We start from the raw sequence: 19,939 nt of genomic DNA, 5'->3' as shown, positions 1-19,939 counted from the left end.
AAAAAAAAAAAAAAAAAAAACAAACAAGAAAACCAGAAAATGAGTATAAAGCTGTAACCTAAGTTACGGAAAGAAACCCATCACATGCTTGTGGTAGAAATAATCTGGCATACAAATTTACTTCCATCTTTTTTTTTTTTTAAAGGCAAGGCAGCATCGCCTACTTTCATTGGTATCTCTGAAGACGTGCTCAGTGGCAGAGCGTTTGGCTTGCTTGGCAAACTTCTGACAGCCTGGCAAGCCCGGAGGGCGGGACCTGGTCCATCTCTGCGGGACTGGTACCAACCAATAAGGCAGAGGGGGTTGAGCTCGCCAGACCTCTCTGACCTGCTCCCACAGGCAAGAGGATGACTTGGCTCATTATCAGGTAGGTCATCAGAGAAGAGAGGGAAGTTTCATCATAGTGAAGGCATGGGTGACTCAGCTGAGCTGGCCAGGTCTTTCTACCCACCAGAAATGCTAGCAACGGCTCGCCCATCCATTAGAACGGCTTGGGAGATCGACCACTGGGTGGAAGGGAGGGAAGCTACTTTATTGCACGGATGGTTCTGTAAGAGAAAAGCACCGCCCGGGGCAGTCTGTCCTTGAACTCCTTTGATCAGTTCACCTTTGTCAGCTTCAGAGTCCATGCAAACTCCACCGGCAGAACAGTAGGTGGCAATTGTGGCAGAGAGATGAGGACGCCCTCCAGTGGATCCTGGGTCCAGCTCAGGTCTCCTTCTAGCCCTAGCATTGTTATCTGCAGAAGGCAAAAGTGGAGGGGATCACCCGGTTATTCACTGATGAGCAGACTGTGCCCCAGATATGGTGGGGGGAAAGCTGTGCTGGGACAGAACAGCAAAGACAGGCGGGTGGGACATTCTTGTGGAAGGAACTGGGAAGGAAGAAGCAAAAGCCTGCCATTAGCCAGGCACGGGGTGATCTTAGCACTGGGAGGAGACAGGAATGTGGAGGTTTGGTCTTTTGCTATGTACTGTAATGCTAACTACTGGCCCCCAAGGCCTGGTGGCCTCCAGGGATGAGAGAATCTGTACAGACATAAAGTAATGCTATGTGACCTTGTTCCTTAATTTAAAACTATTGGTTGACTAAAGATGCCAACAGCTTATAACTGGGCAGAGGAGAGGTAGGTGGGATTTTGGTTCCCGGGTTTGGGGTCTAAGGCAGGACCACAGGTGGAGAGAGGAGTTACAAAAACATAGCCATGAGGCTGGAGAGATGGTTCAGTGGTTAAGAGCACTGACTGCTCTTCTAGAAGTCCTGAGCTCAATTCCCAGCAACCACATGGTGGCTCACAACCATCTGTGATGGGATCTGGTGTGTATCTGAAGACAGCTACAGTATTCATGTATAAATAAAAATAAATAAATAATATTTTTAAAAAACCCAACAACATAGCCATGAGGGCTGACCAGATGGAAATGGCAAGTTATACCTCGGGGGTTATTGATGGGAAAGTAGACAAAATAGCATAGAGGGTAGATATCTGCCCAGCTCTAGTGCACTAAAGGCTTATTATAAATATGAAAGTTTCTGTCTTTTATCTGGGAACTGAATGATCAAAAGTGGGGTAGAAACCCCCAATTGAGATTAAATACTTGATACAACACAGGAGAACCACAGGCTGAGATTAGCCTGAGTTACATAGAGAACTCAGCTTAAAAAGTAACAGCTGGCCGGGCGTGGTGGCGCACGCCTTTAATCCCAGCACTCGGGAGGCAGAGGCAGGCGGATTTCTGAGTTCGAGGCCAGCCTGGTCTACAGAGTGAGTTCCAGGACAGCCAGGGCTACACAGAGAAACCCTGTCTCAAAAAACCAAAAAAAAAAAAAAAAAGTAACAGCTGGGGAACTGGAAAGATGGCTCAGTGGTTAAGAGCACTGACTGCTCTTCCAGAGGTCCTGAGTTCAATTCCCAGCAACCACATGGTGGCTCACAACCATCTGTAATGGGATCCGATGCCCTCTTCTGGTGTGTATGAAGACAGCTACAGTGTACTTATATACATAAAATAAAGAAATCTTAAAAACAAAACAAAACAAAACCAACAGCTGGGGCTGTAGTTCAGCGGTGGAATGTTTGCCTGAGCATGCCTAGGCCCTGAGGTCTATCCCCAGCAGTAAAAAAAATGAAAAACAAAACCAGAGCATGCTAAACCTTAGGAGGGTGCAGGGAGCCATGTAGGAAAGGCGAAAGGCTGGCAAGTGTTTCCTGGAGCAGCTCGTCATTCTGCACGGCCAGCAATGGGTGGGCTCCAAGCAGGCAGGGTCCTTAAGAGACTTCATCCCGGGATTGCTTCTCTCTGCTGATATGCTTTCCTGTCACTATTACACAGCCTAAGGACTCCTGGGCAGTAGCCCACCCTATTTGGGCAGACTTTCTGCAGGCCAACATGAAGATGTACTTTCATATAGTAATGCTGGACAGATGAATTAATGACTCCATAATTCCTAATGATTTTACAGGGTTTCTAAGTTGATATAAGTAATTTAAAGTCCTCTATAGAATAAAAGCTGCACTTAGAGCTCTGTAAATCTTCATGTGTCATGGGCTAATTGTACTAGAAGTAAAAAGCAAGCGTGGAACAAATTTACGATGGAGGACAACATTCCTTCTAGGTTAGCTGTGACACCATTATCTGGTAACTACAGGTCACAAACTGGGCATGGAGAATTTATTCTAGGTGCAAGAACAGCAGCTACTGACTCGTTTATCTATCCAAACCTTCAAAATAATAAGACATAGGCAGATAATTTGTCTCTTGACAAAGCTGTGCTAACATGTGACATTAATGAACTTAGGGGCTAGTGACAGGTGATGTTTAGTGAGACACTAGCCTTCATGGGAGGACATGTAGACAATCCCGCCCTTAGACCTCAAGTCTTATCGATTTATGACATGCATTGTTGCCGTAGACTTACCATGAGCTTATTGGAATGTAAAAGCATTTAGAAAATCATGTGATCAATTATCCTGCTCTAACAGCTCTGCCTGCTGGTTGTATGAGGTAGTTTTTAGAGACGATATTTATACTGAGGACCGAAGTAGAGTGAGTGAGAGTGACAAGACCAGAGATGATCGGTCTCTGGCCTTCGTGCAGTGCTGGGTCCTGCCGTGAAGGCCCGGGCAGGTCTGTGGCAGGAGGGACTGACAGAGTCTCCTTACCTTTGTGGCCGAGGTCGTTTTGGGGGATTTGAGGTTCACGATCCCATTTTCTGGCCAGTACAGGAAAGTGGCGTAAACAGTTGCATTTTTAGTGGTGTACCTGGGAACAAAGAGACATCACTGCCCACGGCTGAGTCCAGCTGTAATCCCTGACATTCCCTCACATCCCTGTTAGATAGCTCACCCATCAAAGCCCTGGTGTTTGTCATGACCACTAGGGAGTACAGTAAGGTGCTCAGGAAGGAAAGGGTCTGGAAAATTCTTTGGGATTTTCTATTATCCCTTCATTGGGTTTTGTTAAGGTTTGTTGAAAAATTAAAATTAACCCTTGGGCAATTCATTTTCTAGAGCTTTCCCTGATGCCTCACTAGCCTTAAGCTTGCTGCTTCCCCCTTTCCCCCAAAAAAGAAGAGAAAGAAAAGCAAGACAGCCTAGTGGTAGCCATTAAAGGTGGTCCATGCACCATTCAAGAAGTAGATGCAGGTACATAAATATCTGTGAGTTCAAGTCCTGCCTGTCTACACACAGTTACATGGTATCTCAAAAACAAACAACAAGCTGGGCAGTGGTGGCGCACGCCTTTAATCCCAGCACTCGGGAGGCAGAGGCAGGCGGATTTCTGAGTTCGAGGCCAGCCTGGTCTAAAAAGTGAGTNCCAGGACAGCCAGGGCTACACAGAGAAACCCTGTCTTGAAAAACCGAAAAAAAACAAAAACAAAAACAAAAACCTTCTGCTGGGTGTGGTGATGCACACATAGAATCCCAGCTACTAAGGAGGCTGAGGCAGGAGGTCAGCTTGTCCCCAGGAGGTGGGGGACAGCCTACACAGCATGGTGAAACAAGGACCTACACATAGGCATGGCACTCATTAGGAGCTGATGCCACAGAACTTGGTATTGAAACTTTCTCAACTCCAGATCCACGAGAAAACAACAGAGGGTGAAACAAGTGGAACACACAAGGGTGACACAAAGGTGGCACATCCCCTGGCCCGAGAGGTCACCATGTTCAAAGACAGGATAACAACCAGCTCACAGAAATTCATTCATAGAGAAGAACAAAGGCACTCTGCTGTGGCACCAGGCTCCCTGCTAAGGCCTGGCGCCCCGCGGGGTCCTCACACAGACGATGGTAACTAGTCTTCAAAGCGAGTCTAGGAGGCCAAGTACCATCACACACTTTGCAATTGAAGAAACTGAGGTCCAAGGTCAAATAATGAGATCTAGAAGTCCGTGTACAAATAGGAAAAATTTAGGGTGGAGCTCTGCACAGGGTGGGTGGAGACAGAACCCAGCTGGGACATGAATCTTTTAGCAAGAGGCAAGTAGCCAGGCAAGGACCTGAGGATATGCCAGGTCCACAACAGCCACAGGCCAATGCTGGCCCACATCGGAAATATGAAGTACAACACTGATGGGCTGTCCTGTGTGGTTTGAGTTCACTTAGAAGCTGGCTCTGGAAGCAGGGCGCCTTCCACCACATTTTGGACCCAAGCATATTTGTCTCAAAGTGTCCTGAGGCCTCTTATCAGGGGCTAGGCTGCCCCCTAACTCCGTGTCAGGAACGGAAAGAGAACAGATCAGAAGCAAAACCCCTGAGTTTTTGAGAACAGCTAGGTTAGCCATCTCCAACAGGGCTCTCAATTGTCCCTGATACAAAGCACCCATGTGTGTGTGTGTGGCGGGTGGGGGGGTCAGGAAGCCAGAGGCTCAGCCATGGGCAGCTCATCCGAGGAGACAAGGCACACTTGAAACTCCAGCTGACTGCCCCAGCTTCCCCAGTTGATTTCTGCTGGTGTTCGTGAGCCTCAGAATGATGACATCATTCACTTACTTGTTTAGTGAGAAGTCTCACTCTGCTCTACCCAGGACTCCCTGTCAGGAACTCCAGCCTTAAGGGCTTCCCCAAGTGATTTTGGTTGGGTGTTTAAAGTACTCAGTTTGATATTTTGCCATCTATCTATAATCAATCTACCTATAATCTATGTATCTATAATGTATGTTTGTATGTATGTATCTATCTATCTATCAGCTATCGCTTGTTACTAATTCTTTGACTAAAGAATTTACTGTCACTCTGAACTGAACCATGGCTATCATCAGTCATTCTCCTAACCACAAGAGAAGGCAGGGCTCACCACACAACCGTCTTGTTCTTTTCAGACTGCACCCTCCAGGGTTTGGAGGCATAGATGGCCTCCCCGTTGATCTGCAGCCACTTGCCGACAGCAAGAAGCCTTTCTTGGAAGATGGGGACGATCAGGCCATCTTTAGTTGGTCCAATGTTGAGAAGATAGTTGCCTCCCAAACTTACTGTCTGAACCAATTCCTAAAGAAGGCAGAAACAATAAAAGCTGGGGCGTGACTACCAAGCCTGGCAGTGTCTAGAACACACAGACATTACGAATACTAAGAGAAAAATCCCTGGCTTCAATCCTTAGCACCACAAAGGGGAAATGGGGTGGGGGGTGAGTTACACCTTAGAGCTGGGTACGGCAGCAAATGTTGTTTAAGTACAGATTATATGCACCTTCGGCAAAACCGACGCAAGGGAAGCTGGGCGTGCTAGTCCATGCCTGTAATCTCTGAGGTGGGAAGAGGCAAGACGACCAGGAGTTCAAGGCTAGCCTTGGCTACCAAATTTGAGGCCAGCAGGGACTCCCAGAAGACTCAGTCTCAACAAAGAATACCTATTATAAGGAGACATTCTGAAGACACTGGAGAGAAGGTATCTGCTGTGACCGCTAACAACTGTTGCTCAAGGCAGCCCAGGACTAATTTTACATACAGAAAAATTTAAAGGCGAGAGCCCATTAAAGAACACCTAAAGAAGCCCTCCATTGACTTTTGGTGTCTCCTCCTCCTCTTGATTTTCCGTAGCTGCAGCTACACATGGCACTTCATTCCATACCGAGGCAGCCGGCTGAGCACTCTTCAGTGTAGTCCTCGAGAGCTGTCCCACCTACTGAATCACCCAGTAAGGAACAGAAACCACTCACAGGTGAATTGAAATACCCCTGGGGAGGGGCTGGGACAACGATGGCCCAGAGGGGGAGCGCTTGCTTTATGAACAAGAAGACCTGAGCTCAGAATTCAGGTTCAAAACAAGACACACCAAAACCAACGATGGCCAAAAGACTCTGGGTGTTGTGGTGCATGCTGGTAATGTCTGACGTGGGGAGTGACAGAAGGCTCGCTGCAGTGTGTTAGTAGTGGAGCCTGGCTGAATGGCCAGTCCCAGGGTAGTCAGAGATCTTGTCCCCCCAAATGCATGGAAACTGAGGAATGAGGTTGCGCGGGGTGTCACAAACACACTTGCGAAGACATCAAAACAATCATTACCACATGTTATGTTACCTGTGTACACACACACACACACTCCACAAAGACAAGAGAAAGTTCTGGAAAGTTCTAGAAGAACATCTCTGTAGACAGAGCTTCCCCTGCGGCTGAGAAGATGTCGAAGGCAATGACCTCAGACAGTGAAGTCCCTTGCCAGCAAGGTGAGTGACCTAAGTTTGATCCTCGGGACTCAGGGTGGAAGGAGAGAAGTGACTCTCAAGCTGTCCTCTGACCTCTGCATATACAACGTGGCACACACTTGCCCCCACCCCAAACAAATAAGGAGATGTAGTTTCCAAGTTTTAAAATTCCAACCCCTTCCTCAGTGATTGCGACAATGTCCTTAGGAGAGCTTCGTCTCTGAGGGGGTTTGAATACGCTTGGCCCAGGGGGTGGTACTTTTAGAAGCTGTGACCTTGCTGGAGCAGCTGTGGCCTCGATGAAAGAAGTGTGTCACCAATGAGACCCTCCTCCTAACCACGTGAGAGCCGGTCTTCTCCTGCTTGCCTTCAGAACAAGATGTAAAACCCTCAGCTCCTCTCCTGCACCATGCCTGTCTGGGTGCTGCCATGCTCCCACCTTGATGATAATGGACGTTCTGAACCTCTGAGCCTGTAAGCCAGCCCCAATTAAATGTTGTCCTTATAAGTGTTGCCTTGGTCATGGTGTCTGTTCACCCCACTAGAACCCAAAGACAGTCTCCGTGTACTGCGGCCCGAGCAGGCTGGAGCCACTGGACTCCTGGTCAGGGGGCAGCTCAAAGACAGGCAAACAGCTACGGCAATGCTCTTACCTCGATGATTTCATTTTCCTTGGCGATGGTCGACATGGTCATGTCTCTTCGATAGCCCCAGGACGCCCTGTCCACGCTGGTGCACATCTCCCACTTGTGGTCTGGCAAGCTCTGTGGCTTGTATTTGTCTTGACAGTTGTAGTACCCTCCATGATGACAGGAGCAGTTCTGGCCCCACCGGTCATTCACTATCACCTCATCCTAAAAGAGGGAGGAGAAAGGGGGTCATCGGCACAGCACCGCCTGGCTCCTTTATGTGATGCAGCTCCATCCGGCAACAGTGTGTTTGGAAGGAGGAAGAGCAGGACTACAGGAGTGCTTTCCCCTGGTGCTCGCTTGCTCTAAAGGGCACATGTGGGACTCTAGACATTTTTCGGCTGTCCCAGTGAGGGCGGTGCTGCTACCCAGTGAGAGACACCAGAGATACTGAGAAGACGGTGCCTCCTACAAAGCAGCAACCAGGGCTGGAGAGATGGCTCGGTGGTTAAGAACACTGGCTGTTTTTCTAGAGGACCCAGGTTCAATTCACTCAGATGGCAACTCAAAAAAAAAAAAAAAAAAAGGAAAAAAAAAAAAAAAAGAAGAGAGCTATCTGTAACTCACACCACCCTCCCCCAGATATACATGGAGGCAAATTCCAATGCACATGAAATAAAAAAGGAAACAAACAAACAAAAAAACCACTACCACCACCAAAAACCAAAGCAGCATCCAGCCCCTATCGTCAGCAGTGCCCGAGCCCAGGGACCCAGCAGAGGGATGCATGGACTAAGTGTGTATATAGGGAGAGTGCCTGTGGCCCAGGAGATGCTCAGAGGGTAAAGCACTTTCCGTGTAAGCCTGAGGCCTCTCCAGCACTCAATTGAGATGGCGCAACGGTTAAGAGTGCTTGATACTTCTTTGACAGGAGATCTGGTGCCATGTTCTGGCTTCTATGGGGTTTTGCCTACACACATTACTCATAAACTTACACAGGCATACATTCATACACATATAATAAGCAATTTAAAAACCTGTGTGGGTGTTTTGCCTGCATGTATGTCAGTGCACGAGAAGGCCAGGAGAGGGCATCAGCTGCCCTTGTGCTGTAGTTCCTGGTCGTTGTGATTCACCTAGTGTGAGCATGCATCTTTGCTTATGTTTTTTTTTTTTTTTTTTTTTTGTGATTCTCCTTAATGGGGCTGTCATCCCATGCACTATACGACCCAGCCCCATGAAGGCCTAGCCCAGAGGAAAGGCACCTACCTCTCTGGGTAGTCCTGGCTGTCCTGGAACTCGATTTGTAGACATGCTGGCCTCTGACTCACAGAGATCCACCTGCCTCTGCCTCCTGAGTGCTGGGATCAACGTTGTGCGCCATCCCACCCAGCTGGTTAATTTGTTTCTTGAGATAAGAGTCTTACTATGCAGCCATGGCTGGCCTGGGAACACACTGGGTAGACCAGGCTGGCCTCAAACTCATAGAGATCTATCCACCTGTCTCCTGAGTGCTGGGGTTAAAGGCGTGCACCACCACATCTGGTCCATCTCAAAGTCTGGATGATGGCCATCAATGGCTCACTCATAACGGTACGTAACTGAGGCAGACGCAGTGTTGCCATGGTGAGTTACAGAGTGTTTTCCCTTTAAACGATGAGCGGAGACAGATGTGGACAATTTAGACCATGTGTTAACTACCTGGGGATGAACTGCACATCTGGGAGTCCCCAGAGACTCGGGAAACCCCTGGAAGCCAGGCTTGCCCTGCTGTTGGCCTGCCCTCCCGTGAGTGAGTGAGTGAGCCTCCAGCATGAGAGCCACCTCCCTCCACCGGCACTCACCACCCATTTTCTGAGTTTAGTAATGACTACTCAATACGACCCCCACAGACAGGACTCCACCAGGCCACCTTCATCCAAGCTTAGTTTTAGTGCTTGCTTGCTTGCTTGCTTGCTTCCTTCCTTCCTTCCTTCCTTCTATGTAAGTACACTGTAGCTGTCTTCAGGGCGTCAGATCCCATTACAGATGCTTGTGAGCTCCCATGTGGTGGCTGGGATTTGAACTCCTAACCTTCAGAAGAGCAGTCGGTGCTCTTAACCACTGAGCCACCTCTCCAGCTCCCGGTTTTGGTGTCTCTGATTACACCCAGGCCGGTGCATGCGAAGCACCTGCTCTACCACCAACTAAGCTATTTCTCCAGCTACCAAGCTTCTCTCTCTCTCTCTCTCTCTCTCTCTCTCATTTTTTGAAACAGAATTTCTGTGTGGCTCTGGCTGTCCTAGAACTCACTCTGTAGACCAGACTGGCCTGAAACTTAAGAGATCTGCCTGCTTCTACCTCCCAGATGCTGGGATCAGAGGCGTGCGCCACCACTGTCCGGCCCGACCTGCTTTATACTTAGATCTTTCTTTAAAATCTATAAACCAGGAACCTGTAAAATCTTTGGCATTTTCTATCAGAGATCAAGACCTCCGTCATTCAGTCCAAGGTCCATAACACAAGGTGTAAACTGGCAGCCTGTGGACTGGCCAGTTACAGGGAAGGCTCAGTTACCCAAGCACCCTATAAAACCCAGCACAGGGCTGGCGAGACGGCTCAGTGGTTAAGAGCGATGACTGCTCTTCCGAAGGTCCAGAGTTCAAATCCCAGCAATCACTTGGTGGCTCACAACCATCCGTAACGAAATCTGATGCCCTTTTTTGGAGTGTCTGAAGACAGCTACAGTGTACTTACGTATAATAAATAAATAAATCTAAATAAATAAATAAAACCCAGCATAAAGCTAGGAGTGGTGCCTCACACCCATAATAATCCCAGCTCTTGGAGAACAGAGGCACGATTGCTAGGAATGGCCCTGCTACAGCCTACCTACCCCAGCTGAGACTATGGGTAAGTATCAGCGCGCTCATTCACACTCCTTTTATTTTTTTCAGAACCAGTAATTCGTAAGGTAGATGATAACCACCCACCTTGACAGGGCTATCGTTGTAGAGCCAAGCAAGGAAGCTGGTGGAGTTCCAGTACGTGTCAGGACACTCCCACTCCCCGTCGGACCAGATCAGGTCAGGCTTGTAGCTGGAACACATAGGACGAGAACAGTTTGCCATCAGAATCTGTATCCAGTCGTCTTACGGACAGGTATTACAACATATATTTACAAATTAGAACTGGGAGTCTGGCTCTGAGGGACAGCACTTGCCTATCACATGTGAAGTCATGAGTTCCACTCCTAGCTTGTCAGAGGAAGTCTCTTGATTGGAAAGGACCATAAAAATCACAAGGCAGAAACTAAAGAGATAAGAAATCGTTTTTTGTTTTTTGTTTTTTTTTTTTGCTAACACAACCACTGTCTAAAAGAGCCTCTGTGATGGTTTGTATATCCTTGGACCAGGGAATGGCACCATCTGAAGGTGTGGCCTTGTTGGAATAGGTGTGACCTGGTTGGAATGGGTGTGTCACTGTGGGTGTGGGTATAAGATCCTCACCCTAGTTGCCTGGAANTCAGTCTTCCACTAGCAGCCTTTGGATGAAGACATAGAACTCTCAGCTCCTCCTGTGCCATGCCTGCCTTGCTCCCACCTTGATGATAATGGACTGAACCTTTGAACCTGTAAGCCAGCCCCAATTAAATGTTGTTTTTTTTTTATATAAGACTTGCCTTGGTCATGGTGTCTGTTCACAGCAATAAAACCCTAACTAAGACAGCCTCAGAGACAGGGTGTGGAGAGGTGGCTCTGCAGTGTGGGGTCAGCAGTGGATGGCTCAGGCTCTGGAAGAGAACTGGCTGCTCGTCTAGAAGTTGAGAAGTTGAGACTCTCATCTGATTTCCCACACCCACACTGGAGGTTCACAATCACCCATCCTTCAGCCCCCCGGGGATCTGATGCCACTTTCTGGCCTCTGTGGGCACCAGGCGTACATGGAGAGCATAGACAAACATGCAGCAAAACACTCAAACAGCTAAAGTAACCATTTTAGGGCCGGGCATGGTGGCACATGCCTTTAATCCCAGCACTTGGGAAGCAGAGGCAGGGGAATTTCTTAGTTCGAGGCCAGCCTGGTCTACAGAGTGAGTTCCAGGACAGCCAGGGCTACACAGAGAAACCCTGTCTCCAGAAAAACAAAACAAAATAAACCAAAAACCAAAACCAAAACCCAAAAAGTAACAATTTTAATTAAAAGGAGAGCCGCAGGGGCTGGTGAACTGGCTCAGTGTGTAAAGGCGCCTGCTTGCCAAGTCTCACAACCCGAGTTCAATCCCTGGCACACTGACTCTGCAAGTGGTCTTCTGACCTCTGCATGCACACCATGGCACATGCATGCACACACATCCCAAATAAACTAAAGGGTAATAATAACAGCAATAGTAATAATAATAATAAACTGCGGTACTAAGGCCCATTTCCTCTAATCTCCTTCGCTGCCCCTTTTAGAAAAGGAACTATATATAATCAGTAACTAATTAGGGGTGCTGCTCCCAGGGCTTGGCAGTCACCTCAGGGGAGCGAGCCTGCTTACTGCTTGCGGAGGACTTGGGTTTGCTTCCCAACGTCACGGCGGCTCCCAACTGCTTATTTCAGGGAATTTGATGCTCTCTGGCTTCCTCAGGCACCTGCTGCCCACGGTGTACATGAACAACCCATAAATAATAATTAAGCTTTGAAAAAGAGGTTGGTGCTTGGGCAGGCCGGGAGGCTTGCCTTGAGCTGGCAAAGCTTTTGCTGCCAAGCCTGATGACCTGAGCCTGACCTCCAGAATCCTCATGGAAGGAGAGAACCGACCTCCGCAGGCTGACCTCTGACCTCCTCCACACGCGTGCTCATGTGGCATACGTACTCACGGACACATCGTAATCAAACGTGACTGTGGCTCAGTGGCAGAGCACTGCCCAGCAAGTTGAAAGACCCATGTCTTGTCAGGGACCAAGAAAATAATTAAAAAAGAAAGAGCTAGGTGTGGTAGCATTTGGGAACCTGAACCTGAGTTATTGCAAATCAGAGGCCACCCTGGGGCTCTATGCCCATCACCTTGTCAGCTCCTGTGATTTCTAACCCCCGTTCAGGGATAAAGAAGAAAGCAAGGGAGAGACTAAGCAAGTTACTCTAAGCCACAAACTTTACAAAAGAAAAAAAGCTAGGGGCACTGGCACAGGCTTATAATTCCAGTACGCAGAAAATCCCGAGCCAGCAGGACTGCTATAGATGTGAGGTCAGCCAAGGTTAGATAAGACTATAGAGGGAGGAGAGAGGAAAGAAGAAAAACAACAACAACAACCCAAAAACTAAACTTGACTTCAGAACTCCAGATACCTGCACTTGTCCTGCCCTCCACAGGTGTTTTACAACAGTCCTGATAGTCATCTGACTAGAACCAGATGCAAGGGGACTGGCTAGAAGTTTGGGACAGTGGCTCATGGCTGTAATCCCATCACTCAGGGGATGCCTGAAATTAGAGGCCATCCCTAGGTTACAAAGGAAATCCTGTCTCAAGAACAAACTAACCAACCAGCCAGGCAGCCAGCCAGGCAGCCAGCCAGGCAGCTAGCTGAGAATGGAGGCTCAGCCTGAAATCCTCACATTTCAGAGGCTGAAGCAGGAGCACCAACAAGGACTACAAAGTGAGATCTTACCATAAAAAGAAAAGCGCACGCCTTTAATCCCAGCACTTGGGAGGCAGAGGCAGGCAGATTTCTGAGTTTGAGGCCAGCCTGGTGTATGGAGTGAGTTCCAGGGCAGCCAGGGCCACGCAGAGAAACCCTGTCTCGAAAAACCAAAAAGGCAGGTGGAGCTCTGAGTTTGAAGCCAGTTTGGGCTACATAGTGATTTTCAAGACAGTCAAGAGATACACAGAGAAACCTTATCTTGAAAAACCGAAGAAAGAGAGAAATTCAAACATAATAACAAAAATAAAATATATAAAGTGAGAGTTAGGGCGTGTAGCCTCCCCCCAGCCTTGAGCAGGCTGGCTCAGACCTGTTCTGCCACTGTGAATGAGACCACCTAGGGTGGAGTCTTCTGACCTAGATAGGTCAATTGTTCTGCCACCTTTGAGCTTATCTCCAAGACACTGCTACCTGTTTCAGGAAGACAGGTACAAGGAAGAACCAGTCTTCCTGAGACATTCCTGAATAAGCAACCACTTGGTGACAAAGCATCAAGAACCTGGCGTTGGTGGGGGATGGGCCTTCCCCCTTTATAAACTCAAGACTCTTTAAGTAAACTTTGGGCCTTGATCAGTATCTTTGTCTTGGTCTCTTGCCATCTTCTCTCCATTCAGGCCCAGCCTCCCCTTCAGGAACCTGGTTCTCGTGGCCGCGGGTGGCTACAGGGGCGAAGAAGCCCCACTGGGCTCCAAGGGTTCCCCATGCAGGGGTGGCTCCCACATATAACTAGGGAAAAAGTATTGAACGGATTAGCAAGAGGGGCAGTGGGCGAAAGGGCTTGCTGATCCTTGGGGTCCACACGGTAGATGAGAAAACTTCCCGAAATTGTCCTCTGACTTGAACATGTGAGCTGTGGCATGCTGACGCCACTCATCTTCCAACCAATCAGGTTAGCTGTAGGGGTGGTTTTTTATGCTAAGGTCTTGTTCCCCAATTGGTTATTGGTCTATCAGTAAAGAAGCCAAGGGCCAATTGCTGGGCGGAAGGAACAGGCAGGACGTCCAGGTCCTGGAAGAATGAGACAGACACCAGGAGAGGAGAGGAGAGAGAGGGAGGGGAAGAGAGAGAGAGAGAGGAAGGGAGGGAGGGAGGGTGTGAGAGTGAGAGAGAGAGAGAGAGAGAGAGAGAGAGAGAGAGAGAGAGAGAGAGAGATCACCATGCTTCAGAGGGAGAAAAGGTGACCAGCCATGTGGGATCTCAGGCCTGTGGGCCACTCTCACAGGCAGGCAGTTGACCAGCGATGAGATGTAACTGAGCAACTAAGTTGAGGGCAGATGGAGAGGTGCCGAGTTAAGAGTATTGATAAGGGCCTGCTTCTCCAGGCGGGAGATAAGTAGTACCCAGCAATTGAGCCAAGAAGGCAAGTTGAAATTGAGCAACACGTGTGTCTGTGATTTTTATCCCTAGATTCAAGGGTATCTGGGTGGGGAGCTGGTAGTGCAGTCTGTTCCCAGAGCTTAGGTGGGGGTAGCAAAAGCTACAGTTAGCAACAACTCCACATTGCAAGCAGTCGATTTCCGAATGGTGACCTCGCCGAGGTCTTGACTGGGCCCAATGGCAAGGGAAGAGGCCCTGAAGCTCTGGCTTTGACACTTCACCAGCCAGGTCCCCGTGACTGTGGCATCAGTAAGTGAGCACAGCCCAGAAGTTCTGAGCGGTGGGGAAGGGAAGGAGGGAAGCAAGCTTTGCATTGATATAAACACCACTTTTATCATTTTGATGTCTTGTACTTGGTTTTCATAGAGCTGCCTTGAGCCGGAGCCCTGGAACAGCACTCTACAGTGGTGGGGCCCCAGGCGCCCCTGTTTCTTACCTTTTAACAAGGTCATACAGCTCTGGCATTGTTTTTGCCCTGACGAAATGCTGAGTTTTGAAGCCATTTTTCTTATCAAGTAGGTAGAGTGGATGGAACCACTCCAAGAGCGAGTGGTAGAGGCCGTAGCGTATTTTCCTTGAACAGAAAAACACAGCAGCAGCTGGCATTAGGCAGAGGGACAACCATTTGCTTTAAGAAAAATCAGGCTGGGGCTAGAGTCAGCACTTTGGAGGGGGAGAGAGAGGGGTCAGGAGTTAAAGGCCATCCTTGGCTACCAAGTGGGCTTGATGCCAGCCTAAGCTATTTGAGATCTTTTATTTAATTTTAATAATTTATTTCACACACACATTTTTGAGACAGGGTCTCAATATGTAGCCCTGGCCAGCCTGGGACTAGCTATGCAGACCACGCTGGCCCCAAACATCCACATGCCATGCCTCTGTCTTCCGAGTGCTGGGATTAAAGGCGTGCACCACCATCATCTTCTTACTTTATATTTTTTATGGTCCTGGGAATCATCTGTGCTAGACAAACATTCAGTCCTGTGCTACATCCCCATCTGTATTAAATACTTCTTTAAAGAACCAGGAGAAAGGAGACCGAAGGCCTCTAACTCAAAGAAAAGACACGTTAAGGATCTAGAAGTGCTATCTGTCCTGATTTGTTCATCGTACACTGTACAAATGTCACACCGTGCCTCATAAAAATGTTTAATTCTTATGGTTAAGATATGGTGTTGTGCAAACATTAGAGTGTGGGCAATAAAGAAAAATAACACAGCAAGAAAGAACTGAAGTGTGTGTGTGTGTGTGTGTGGTTTCAGTATGTAACTTGGGGACTAACCACTGACAGAGAAGGTACCAATGCAGCCTGCTTAGGCTGGGCATGGTGCCAGGCCTGGAAGCCAAGCACCTGGAAGGCAGAGGCAGGAGGATTGCATCAAGTTAGAAGGAAGATTGGTCTGCACAGCAAGTTTCAAGCTCTTCAGGGATCTAGAGCAAGGTCCTGTCTCATAAGACCAAACCAAACTAAAAGAAAGCAGCTACTTCCAAAGTCCAAGTGTAGTCCACACTTAAGATCACATGAACACTTATCATGGGGTTAGTGGCCACCTGCAGCATGGGGCACAGGCCAGAGCAGGTAACAGGAGTCAGCAAATGCATTTTTAAAGTCCTGGGCAGTGTAGAAGCTGTGTTTCAATCGAACTCCATTTACAGAAACAGGCAGTCAGCCTATCTCTCAGAGTCATAGCAGAAAGCAATCTTCCTTTTTTTTTTGGTTTTTCGAGACAGGGTTTCTCTGTGTAGCCCTGGCTGTCCTGGATCTCACTCTGTAGACCAGGCTGGCCTCGATCGAACTCAGAAATCCGCCTGCCTCTGCCTCCCAAGTGCTGGGATTAGAGGCATGCGCCACCATGCCCTGTGCAATCTTCTTTCTTAAAAGGCAAACATACCTAGGAGGGTTTAAAACCCGAATACGTACTGGTGGCAGGGGACAGGGCTTGGTGCTGAGGCTTGAATCTGCACTGTCCCCCCCCAGGCTCATGTTCTGAAGGCTTATTCTTTTCCTGATAGTGCTGTTCTGGGGATCCATGGAACTGTTCCGAGGGGGACATGCCGGCAGAAGTGGAACACCTGAAGGACATCCTCTAGTTCCTGCTGCTCCCAAGTCATTTGATACGTGAATGAATGGCCTCAACCACAGTGTGTGCACACCGTGTATGCAGATGCTCCACCATGCTGGTCTGAAAATCAACCTTCCCTGCCTCAAGCTGGTTTTAACAGGTGTGGTGGTCACTAACACAGAAGTATCTAATGCATTCAGTGCGGGAGTGGCCGCTTAATATACAGGAGGTCCCGTGTTTGACCCTTAGCAGCAAAACCCAAAGCCACCCCACCTCTTAATAGAGAAGTTAATTTCTATTATTATTAGTAGTATTTGGCTTTTTGAGATGTAGTCTTGTTTAGCCCAGGCTAGACTCAAACTCATACATACCTAAGGTCATTCTTGAACTCCTGACCCTCCTGCCATTGCCACCCAAGTGCCATCATGTCTGGCTACTCTGTCTGGCTTGGGTTACTTTGCCTCCCAAGTAATTAGCAGCAGTCTGGCTTGTTACTTCCCATTAAGTGACAAGACTGAGGGGTGCTGAGGAGAATCAGCTGTGTGTTGCCCTCTTTGGTTTTTGATCGGCCATCATCAGAGCTTGCCCTCAGGTCTGAACAGCTTGGTGTTGGATGCTGGTGGCTATGGAGGAGAAAGGTGGGACCCAGTCCTTGGCTTCGAGAAGGCTCTGTATTGCAAGTTCTCTCATGGAAGTCCTTTTCAGGCTGCAAAGTTGAACACCACGGTCTATGACAGGTGTCCTCCACCCACTGTGAACTTTCTTTGGATCACCTTTGGTCCTGTGAAAACCGCCAAGTCTCAAACTCAAAGTCTGGGAGCCCATCTGATCTCTGGCTAAATGACCTAGCAGACAAACAAGGAGACCCAGGCTGGCTCTCTGGAGGGCTGGATGGGGAGGTTGGTGGAAGAGATAGCTGTCCAGACACCCACCTCTTCCGCACAGCTGCTCCCAACTCACCGACCAAATCACGGTGGGGCCCCACGTCCTTCGAGTTCCAGTTCCAAGACACAGGGCTTGGCCAGTTTGTGAAGCCTTCATGATGCTTTGTGGTCAGGACGACATACCTGCAGGCATCAAAACCAAACGAGAACAAAGGAGTTGGGTGATGTCCACAACCATGGCCTTGCCAGGCAGGTCTTGATGAAAGGATAGGCCCTTGGGGTGAGTCACTATGACAACCATGATGATGTTTCTATAGTGATAATATCCCGTGCAGGTATGACTCAAGAATGAATGGAGGCACTGGAGGTCCAGAGGCAGAGGGGAGGCTGGCAGAAGAAATGCTGTACTACTTAGCTCTCAGGCTCAACCCTTCTGGGAATAAGTGATGAACCTGTGTCAACCCTGTGCCCTGTTCTATTGGCAAGAGCAAAAGGCAGACACAAGCACCTGCTCGTTTTCTTTTCTTTTCTTCTTTTTTTAAAAAAACATTTATTTATTTATATTATTTATATGTATGAGTACATCATAGCTGTCTTCAGACACACCAGAAAGAGGGCATCAAATCCCATTACAGATGATTGTTGTGAGCCACCATGTGGTTGCTGGGATTTGAACTCAGGACCTTTGGAAGAGCAGTCAGTGCTCTTAACCGCTGAGCCATCTCTCCAGTCCCCACCTGCTCGTTTTCTTAACCAATATTGTGAACTGCCTGTCATTTAAGGTGACAAAGGCTCAAATATCTGGGACTGAAAAAATAAGTAAGTGTTGAGATATTCAATATATCACTTGCTTTTATAGGAAAAGATAGCATGTACATGAGATTTCACCACTAGCTGGTGTAGGGGCTCCTGGACTTCAGGGCAGTATCTTCCGCTCATACAAACAGTCCTTCCTGCAATACATCTCTTTCCTCTTTCAAAAAGTCCTTCTGAAATATAAAATCCCCTCCCACCCAACAAGCAAATAACCACGCCCTCTGGGTATGGCTTGCAGAGCCTGGGTGCACCAGTCCCACGAGCTTTCTGGAGCTTTCACTTCCAGGTCATAGGTCTGCAGTCTAGGACACCAGGCTCCTTCTTCTCTCTGGGCTAGTTACCTTGTCCATTAAACAGGAAGTCTGGAAAAAGGTTGGAGTTCAACTTTGTAAATTGCGGCTCTCAAGATGGCAAGAAGACAGATTTCTGTTCCCTCAGGCCTTTTACTTGGCCAAAATACTAAGTGCCAGCTATACACAGCCTTTCCCTTCAGGAGGAGAAAACCTAACGTCCTGAGGGAACTTTAGAAAGTTGGAGTTTGGTAGAAGAATCAATGAAGAGAGTTGAGGACTGCACTAAGCCAGTAGCGGGAGGCTGCCCTTACAGTGGCCAAATCCCGCGTCCAAAATCAGCCAATATTTTCTCTGGTTTAGAGGGCTCCCAAAATGCACTTCCTCTGCAGGGCTTTGCCCAAACAATCCCTTCCTCCTCTGAATTCTACTATAAGCAAGTGAGAAGTGAGGGAGACCCCAACAAAGAGCAACCCCAAACTCCCAGCCTTCCTTCTCCCTTTAGAGGCACAGGGCTACAAGGAAGTCAGGCGGCGCTTTTTTATAAGCTTCCGGTCAGGTCTAAACTCAGGGCCACCAACGGGAATCTGGGCTGTGTTCTGGACCTTTCAAACGAGACACCGATGTAGCCTGATTCTAGTCTCTCTCCGCACAAGTGTACCACCCAGTGCTTTCCTGTCTTAGTTTTATTTGTTTTTTTTTTAACTGATCCTCAGCTGGATTCTCTTAGCATCCTTCCTCCGGGATGCAGAACGTAGGGTCCTGGACCTTTCGAGGTCAGGCAGCGCCGGCCATGGCCTGCCTGCTCCCGCCTCGCGCCCGTCCCGCACTCACTTGGCCCCGGCAGCCTGAAAGAGTTCGGCCCACTGATCCGGGTGGAAGAAGCGCGCTGTGAACTGCGGTGCGAAGTCCGCGTAGCTGAAGCCGGGCGGGTAGTTTTCTGTCATGAAGCGCTGGTAGGCCGGCATCTGATCGCCCTTCCAGTGCCACCAGAACCATTCACTGCCCCAGGCGGGCACCGAGAACACCCCCCAATGCACGAACACCCCGAACTTGGCCTCATCGAACCAGCTCGGTAGTGGCCGCGAGTCCAAGCTCTGCCAGTCCGGAGTGAACCGGCGCGGAGCCAGGGCCACTGCCTGGGCCGCAGCCACCAGCAGCAGCAGCAGCAGCAGCATCCCAAAGTCCACAGCCCACCACTCAAGTGTCAGCTCCTACATCCTTGCTTCCGGGCCCGCACCGCCCCCCTCTTAACACGCAGGCGCCGGCGAGTAGCCCCGCCTCCCAGAGTAACGATTGGTTTGGAAGGAGAGGGGGCGGGGTCAGGCTTGCGGTCCCGCCGACCGTCTGAGGTGCGGACTCTGGAGCGTCCTCTGGCATTGAAAAGGAGAAAGACTTAAGGCGGCATTGCTGGTTCTGGTCTATTGAATTTAAATTCCGTAGACTCGCCTAAGGATTTAAATGCCGGGTTCCCCGCAAGTGGGAAAGACCCATGGTGTGGGGAAAACTGGGAGAAGTCCACGTTGTTGCACCAATCTTCAGGGGAAGGCTGAACCCAGGTGGTTTTATTT

At 48.9% G+C, this 19,939-nt stretch overlaps 1 protein-coding gene across 1 annotated transcript; it reads right to left on the bottom strand.

Annotated features, from left to right (window-relative positions):
- Positions 1-128: 128 nt before the first annotated feature.
- On the bottom strand, positions 129-19,611 carry Fuca1 (alpha-L-fucosidase 1). The gene is made up of 8 exons (XM_021161287.2): positions 19,203-19,611; positions 17,311-17,445; positions 14,752-14,889; positions 10,246-10,351; positions 7,298-7,498; positions 5,301-5,491; positions 3,164-3,263; positions 129-739 (listed from the first exon to the last, which is right to left on the bottom strand). The coding sequence occupies exons 1-8, from the start codon at positions 19,544-19,546 to the stop codon at positions 599-601; spliced, it is 1,356 nt and encodes a 451-aa protein (XP_021016946.1). The 5' UTR covers positions 19,547-19,611; the 3' UTR covers positions 129-598.
- Positions 19,612-19,939: the final 328 nt, after the last annotated feature.

The sequence above is a fragment of the Mus caroli genome, chromosome 4, assembly GCF_900094665.2.
Source record: "Mus caroli chromosome 4, CAROLI_EIJ_v1.1, whole genome shotgun sequence".
Classification (NCBI taxonomy): Eukaryota; Metazoa; Chordata; class Mammalia; order Rodentia; family Muridae; genus Mus; species Mus caroli.
The sequence above is the reverse complement of the archived record's forward strand: the minus strand, read 5'-3'. Positions and strand labels throughout refer to the sequence as shown.

What these genes read in the sequence shown, in the direction of transcription:
- Fuca1 (XM_021161287.2), bottom strand. Translation starts at nt 19,546, where the DNA reads ATGCTGCTGCTGCTGCTGCTGCTGGTGGCTGCGGCCCAGGCAGTGGCC. An exon ending in GGAGCAGCTGTGCGGAAGAG is followed by an intron (nt 14,890 to 17,310) that starts GTGGGTGTCTGG and finishes TTTCTGTTCAAG; the next exon opens with GAAAATACGCTACGGCCTCT. An exon ending in AGGAAAATGAAATCATCGAG is followed by an intron (nt 5,492 to 7,297) that starts GTAAGAGCATTG and finishes TGCCTTCTTTAG; the next exon opens with GAATTGGTTCAGACAGTAAG.